This window comes from Notolabrus celidotus, chromosome 15 (genome assembly GCF_009762535.1).
Source record: "Notolabrus celidotus isolate fNotCel1 chromosome 15, fNotCel1.pri, whole genome shotgun sequence".
NCBI lineage: Eukaryota > Metazoa > Chordata > Actinopteri > Labriformes > Labridae > Notolabrus > Notolabrus celidotus.
Window position 1 is genome coordinate 1,852,604 of NC_048286.1, and position 7,389 is coordinate 1,859,992.

General features: G+C 41.5%; 1 protein-coding gene across 1 annotated transcript; it reads right to left on the bottom strand.

Annotated features, from left to right (window-relative positions):
• Positions 1–1,198: 1,198 nt before the first annotated feature.
• Positions 1,199–1,729, bottom strand: LOC117826637 (ubiquitin-like protein FUBI). Its single transcript, XM_034702839.1, has one exon. It carries the CDS (start codon positions 1,679–1,681, stop codon positions 1,280–1,282), a length of 402 nt encoding a protein of 133 aa, XP_034558730.1. The 5' UTR covers positions 1,682–1,729; the 3' UTR covers positions 1,199–1,279.
• Between the last annotated feature and the right edge of the window lie 5,660 nt (positions 1,730–7,389).

The following is a 7,389-nucleotide window of genomic DNA, read 5'->3' on the forward strand; positions in this document are numbered from 1 at the left end:
TTACAAAACTTAATTAGTTAACCATTAGTGAATGCTTTCTGGACCCTTATTGTAAAGTGTAACACATGCATCACTTAAGTAACACATTATAAATGCTAAACTGCCTCATAAGCATAAGCATAAGCGTGTGCATCACTTTTAAGTGTCCTCTGGAAACACTTCTGTTGTGTTGCTGTCTATTTGCAGCACGTTTTTCTAATGTATTGTGTTGTGGTCTTTGCATAGCGTTTTCTAAATGCTGCGCATGTGTTGTCAAATTGATGAAGATGTTTTCTTAATTTGCTTGTGTTTTGTCTTTTTGCATGTGTTTTCTTAAGTTGCAGTGCTGTGAGCTCTCAGGGCCACCGTACTTCTCTGTGCCAGTTGAGATGTTATCTGTGATTATCTGTTTTATTCTAAATAAAATGTGTTGAATTCTTTATATGTGTTGCTTCAACTACATTTCAACTCATTTTGCTTCAGCGTATGTGTTACCTAAGAGATACATGTGTTACACTTTACAATAAGGGTCCAAAAAGCATTCACTAATGCTTAATTATGGTTAAGTAATGCTTATGAGGCAGTTTAGCATTTATAATGTGTTACTTAAGTGATGCATGTGTTACACTTTACAATAAGGGTCCAGAAAGCATTCACTAATGGTTAACTAATTAAGTTTTGTAACTTTTATTAATGCTTAATAATGTATTAATTAACTCTGAGCAGTGGACATTAATTAACTGCTTATTAATGCATTAACTAATGTGTTAGTTAATGTTAGGTAATACATTATAACGATTATTAAACTATTATTAAACTGTTAATTAATGCTTAATAATGCATTAACTAACGCTAATTAAGGGACCCTTATTGTAAAGTGTTACCAAAATCTCAAACCTGATCCTGTTAATTTGTTCTAAATCACATTAAAGGTAACATTAGCATTGAAGCTAACGTTAGACGAGGTGAACAGGACTTCTGCATGAATATTGATGTTGATGTTTCTGTCCTCATTGAGCTCTCCTTCTTCTCTTTGACATCGACTCATCTTCAAACATAACCGAGTCAAATGTCTGAGAAACAAACTTACACATTTCACCTCTGCCTGTTGACACTGTGGCAATTACTCATACCCTTTCTTTTATCTTAATGGGTGCGTTTTTTTTGTTTTTTTTTGTTTTTTTTTCACTTTGTCCAAGTCAAATGGTTTATTCTGTACTGAAAGATAACATTTAACTTGTTAAAAAAAAAAAAAAACAGATGAGGGATGAACTGGTTTCTCCTTTATGGCATAGAGCACTTAGGAGTTAGCATTGGGTCCCTTCTTCTTTCCGAAGGTGGGCACAACGTTCACAAAGCGCCTGTTGTACTGGATGCGACGCTTTGCACAGCCGGTCTTCTTCTTCTTCTTCTCCTGCTTATCAACCTTGGGGGTCTGTCCCCTGACTTTGCCGGCACGAGCCAGAGAGCCGTGAACCTTACCTCCCAGCAGCCTGCCAGCTACCTCCAAGGTACAGTGCTCTGTGACACCACAGCATGCCAGGGAGGTATCATCCTCCAGTGGACAACCGGCAAGCAACAGCACCTGATCCTCTACCAGGAGACCCTCCAGATCCTGGACATGGGCCTTGATCTGTCCGACAGTCTCCTGTCCGGTCACCTCAAGGGTGTGAGTGTTCTGGGAACGCAGGAAGAGCTGCATCTTGATGCTCGTTTGATGCTAGTCGTTCAACGCTAGGCATAGAAAGGGCTGTCTCAATGGGTGCGTTTTTAACAATCAAACTCCACCCTCTGTAAAGTGTTAATCCATCCATCCATCCATTTTCTTCCGCTTATCCGGGGTCGGGTCGCGGGGGTAGCAGTCCAAGCAAATTGACCCAGACATCCCTCTCCCCGGCGACACTTTCCAGCTCCTCCTGGGGAATCCCGAGGCGTTCCCAGACCAGGCGGGAGATATAATCCCTCCACCGCGTTCTGGGTCTACCCCGGGGCCTTCTCCCAGTTGGACGTGCCCGGAGGCATCGAACCACCTCAGCTGACTCCTTTCGACGCGGAGGAGCAGCGGCTCTACTCCGAGCTCCCTCCGGATGTCGGAGCTCCTGACCCTATCTCTAAGGCCGAGCCCAGACACCCTTCAGAGGAAACTCATTTCAGCCGCTTGTATCCGCGATCTTATCCTTTCAGTCATGACCCACAGCTCATGATCATAGGTGAGGGTTGGAACGTAGACCGACTGGTAAATTGAAAGCTTTACCTTCCGGCTCAGCTCCCTCTTCACCACAAGGGTCCGATACCATGGTGCTGATCCCCGGTGGCATAGACTGGCTGTAAAGTGTTAATGAATAAATAATTCTCTGAACTGTTGTTTTACCTCGCTGTAAACATGTTTAACTTTGTTGTAAAGCGGGGCAAACTAACATAGGAGCTGATGAGGATTCCTTCCTTTGGGAGCCAGCCTCAAGTGGACACTTTTGGAACTGCAGTTTCTTCAGTCTCTGCACTTCTTCATTATCTTCATGTTTAAAGACCAGGGTTGTCTCATGCCTTTTGGTTTTGTCCTTCACTAACTGATTTTTGGTCCAAGGTATTTGACTGGTTCTCTAAGGCCTATAAAAGACTCTTTCAGCCAGAAGCTGGACTTGCAATCTTTGGCTGTTCACAGTCCACTAAGGATCTCTCCTCCTCTGTGCGACGATCACTAACACTGGGGATGATAGTTGCCAAGAGACTTATTTTGAAGCAATGGAAGTCCCCATCCCCTCCTTCTTTTCAGGAATGGATTTCTAACATGACGTCAGTCATACAAATGGAGAGACTAAGGTTCCTGCAATCTAGCTCTTTGAAGACATTCTCAGCTATCTGGAGCCCGTTCCTTGCCTTTTTGGATGAGGCTGACGTGTGATGAAAGTGGAGTATTTCTTTATATATGCAGACTTGATGCATAGCCCTCCAGCGTATGCATCTTAATTGGCAGCTTTGTATGGTCTTTTTATGTTGTTGTTTTTTTTCTCTGCTTTCTCTCTACATTATTTGTGTGTATGCATACGTATGCATGTGTGTGCATATGTGTGTTTATGTGTATATATGTATTTCTATTTATTTTATTACTTCTCTTTGTTTATTTTGTTATTTAAAATAATTTCTCAACTAACATTTTCTTCACGTTTTCTATTAATTTATTTGTCTATTTTTTATTTTTCATATTATACATTTTATTTTATTTCATTTCACATGTCTGAGCCCCTGTTTGATTGTATTTGTTTTGTCTTGTTACATTACAAAAGTTACAAATAAAATATTTTTAAAAAAAAGTTTAAGCACGTTTAGTCCCCACCTGTTCCCCATTGGTGGCGGTGCTTGTTGCTCAAAGCTGCTTTCATGTTGCTGATTTTATTTTGTAGGTCTACTGTTAAGACTTTGGGTCACTTAGTGAGGGGAATGGGTCAGGGTGTTGTTTGTGTTGCACTACATTGTGTTGTTGTGATGTTGTGCGCATGCGCGACTCCTGCAGGTAAGCGTCTCTCGCTGTAGTAGGGGAGAGTGGGGTAAGATGAGCCAGTGGGTAAGTTGATCCACCCCTTGTTTCTAGGCAACTGTGTACATTTGTTGTCATGTGACCATAAATTCAGGAAGCACCCATCATTTGTACCTGGCACTGTTCAAGAGAAGCACATGGGACAATTGGTTGGTATTTTTTTTCACAAAAAACATGTTTTTACTAGTCGAAGTAAATTTTCTGCATGTCAGCTATAATGAATATTATTTCAAAGCAAATGTATATAGGTCTAAAAATGCATATTATGCATGTTGGTGATTTGCTAACGTATAAAACCAAGTGAAGCATTTAGCTAAAGATTAGCCCAAATGGCTTAGCTAGGCTGTTTTTTCCAAAATGGCGTCTATGTGGCAAAATGAGCCATATGCTGTGGGGTAAATTGAGCCACTGGTTCAATTTACCTCGCCACCATGCACTGAAGTTAAGTAAAGTCTCTGAAGCATAAAACTGTATTTCAGTGTAGAATGACACACCTGATTTGGTTTTAAACATTTTAGAAAAGCTATCATGCCAAGGAGCTACAAAAGAAAGACCAACCGGGGCTCAACACCCCTTGAAGAGATGGAGAGAGCAGCAGCTGATGTCAAGGGTGGAAAATCCATCAGATCAGTGGCTAAAGACAGAAATGTTGACAGGTCAACCCTGCGGAGATACATAAAAAAGAAGGAGGTAAAGGAAGTAAAATCAGTAGGGTACAGTGGAACAGCAGAAGCAAAGAGGGTCTTCACAAAGGAGGTGGAGAAGGATCTAGCAGACCACATAAAAAAGCTAGCTGAGCAGTTCCACGGCCTTACTCCAAAGAAATGCTGTGAACTGGCATTAGAACTAGCAGAGAGGAACAACATTCCTGTACCCAATAACTGGAACGAAAAGGGTTTAGCAGGTAGGGTGTGCATGAAATTACATGATTCTGAAAGTCTGCAAAGGCTAACTTATATCTTGATAGTATGAATTATATTGTTTTAGGTCGAGATGGCTCAGGTTTAAACTAAAAAAATCAGAAGGTCAATTTACCTCATGATGGCTCAACTTACCCACTGACTTGGATCAACTTACCCCTAACCTGGGGCAAGTTGAGCCACAGTTACACTTTTTTTTTGGAAGTCATATTTTCAGGGTTCTTTGTACTAGAAGCATTTTTACAATTGCAATTGATAGGAAACATCCTGAAATATATTATATGTTTTAAGTGTACTTCTGTCTATTTATTTCTAGCCTAGAGAGCAACATAAGTAAAAATTGGCTCATCTTACCCCACTCTCCCCTACTTATGCGCATGCGTACCCACTGCAGGTTAAACACTTTCACCTGATCCATCGTCAGGAGCACAGCCCGTTGGTAAGTCACAGCGCTGCCTAATGATGTCCGGATATGTGTGTACCTTAGTGTTGCCACACGGTGTTAGTGTGGGTTGCTGCATTGAAGGGTACCGGCTTGTAATCTGTAATCTATAACTTGTAGCGTCCGGCTAATGACGTTAGCCGGGCGGAGCACTTGTTTAACACCGGCAGCTGGCAGTGATGACAGCAGATGTCTTTGTACAGTCCACTGCAGTGCCGGGTTGATGTTTGGTTATTGGTTCTTTTGTGTATAATGCCTTGTTTGAGCAACACGTGTAGATTATGAGCACTGTTTACGTGTAGGCTATCGTAGCGGCAGAGAGCTGCTCTGCGCACGCTCAGTGAAAGCTAAGCACCCTGGGTGATGTAGTCCACTGTGGTTATTCATGTCAGCTCTGCTACACTTTTGGGCTTTAAAGGCTTCTTTTCAGTTTGTTGTTTTGCATGATGTATGAGAGTAACATATTGTAATACTTTATGCATTTATTGTTTTCAGGTTTTTGACCTGTGGTCAATTGGTTTAAAATTAAACAAATATAGACAAAACACGAGTCGAAACATTGTGTGCTTCCTGGCATGCCTGTTCGGAGGGCAGAATAGTAAACATCCGAACATCTACTGTGCGCTCAGAAACACCACAAGCATTTACCCGGTTCAAGATCTGAAGTCAAACTTTCCCTTTCTCCTTGTTTGTTCTCTTTGAGGATTGACTTGCTGATAACAGCTGTTTGTTCATTCTAGATTCTTCTAATAACATGTCCATTTCTTCTTCCTCTGAAACATTGTTTCTTCTTGATCTTCTCTCAGTCACACCGGTACCACTCACCATGTTTATTGTTGTTTATGTGTAGTAGGCATGCACAGTTTGAATTTGTTGGATAGAGGTTTTCCAGAAGGTTCCCTGGACAAATGACGTTTTGTACCAGCCTCGCTTTCATGGTGCAATTAGTTAACTGGCAGTCGTGCATGCAGCTAACGCTACGGCTGCAAATGGGCCGTTCCATAACGGTGTGTTAAAGGGGACATATCACGCTTTTTTCATCAATATATATTGGTTTAAGAGGTCCCCAAAACATGCCTTTAAAGTTTATGCTCAAAAAAACACTTTGAAATCAGATTTTGGCATGTCTGAAAAGTCCTCTTCTTCATTCCTCCTCAGAACACTCTGTTTTCTCTCTGACCACGCCCCCTCAGGAAGTGGATGTGCCTAACCTCTCCAGCACGTTGATCTAATGTTTACATGTTGGCTGAATATACACGGCTGCTCAGAGATCGCGTTACTTCAACCCTCTGAATCTGATCCTGATGGAGAGGCGCCTGTAGCAGGACCTTTCTGAAGGATTGGTCACAGATTTAGTGTTTCTTGTTGTTTTATTTATCAGTATGTAGACGTGTGTCTTGGTACACAGCTACAAACATGTAGCTATGTGGCTATGCTAACTAGCGCTAGCACTTATCCATGATAAATAAAAATCATCCACTAGATCTTCAAATCTGCAGACGTGGGGAGTAAAACCGACCTCTGCCAGAAAGACAGCGGGACCTTTTCTGAAGGATTGGTCACAGATTCTGTGTTTCTTGTTGTTTTATTTGTCAGTATGTCGACGTGTGTCTTGGTACACAGCTACAGCTACAGCTATGAACATATAGCTATGTGGCTATGCTAATTAGCGCTAGCACTTATCCATGACAAATAAAAATCATCCACTATATCTTCAAATCTGCAGACGTGGGGAGTAAAACCGACCTTTGTGTTTATTAAGACAGCCTACAACTAGCATGCCTCCCTCCTAAGCTCCTTGTTAGCACACATTTGTGCAGGTAATGAAAAACAGAGGAGGGATTCAGTATTATTTTATACAGTCTATGGGCTGAACAAGCTCCGAGCTCTGACTCCGTGACAGACCGGATATTGTTGTTACGTAACAAAAACACTGAAGTCTGAAACGGCTCATTTCACACACATTTACAGAAAGGTGGAGAAATCAGAACAGGGGCAGAATGGATTTTTTTCATTCTCGGGGGGTTTGTAGACATGCCAGGGACACATATTTCAGGTAAAGAACCATTAAAAAGTCAATTTTGCATGATATGTCACCTTTAAGACTCATGGTCCCGTTTGTGTAATGGCTGGACGTGCATACGGGCCCTTATTTTGCCGTTTGATTTAGAACAAATTATGTTTTTTTAGGGGTTTTGACAAATCAGAATCAAGTATGTGACACAGACGTTATAGTTCAAGTGAAAGTCCGAAAAACCTTTGGCCTCGTACATTTTTCTGGTTTCACGGTTTGAGTGAATGCTGGAATCTTTAAGACCCTGAATTATGTGGAGACAAATATGAATTTGAAAATGCCAGAAACCTTTTGATTCATTGTATCACCTCACATGTCAGCAGAGTCATCTTCCTGAAAGCTGCAGGATCTCCGTCTAACAGCCTGACAGGACACTTTTTCTACTCGTCTTGTTTCATTGTTGTATCCACTTCTTCAAGTTTCATTGTTTGATTCTGAT

What these genes read in the sequence shown, in the direction of transcription:
- LOC117826637 (XM_034702839.1), bottom strand. Translation starts at nt 1,681, where the DNA reads ATGCAGCTCTTCCTGCGTTCCCAGAACACTCACACCCTTGAGGTGACC.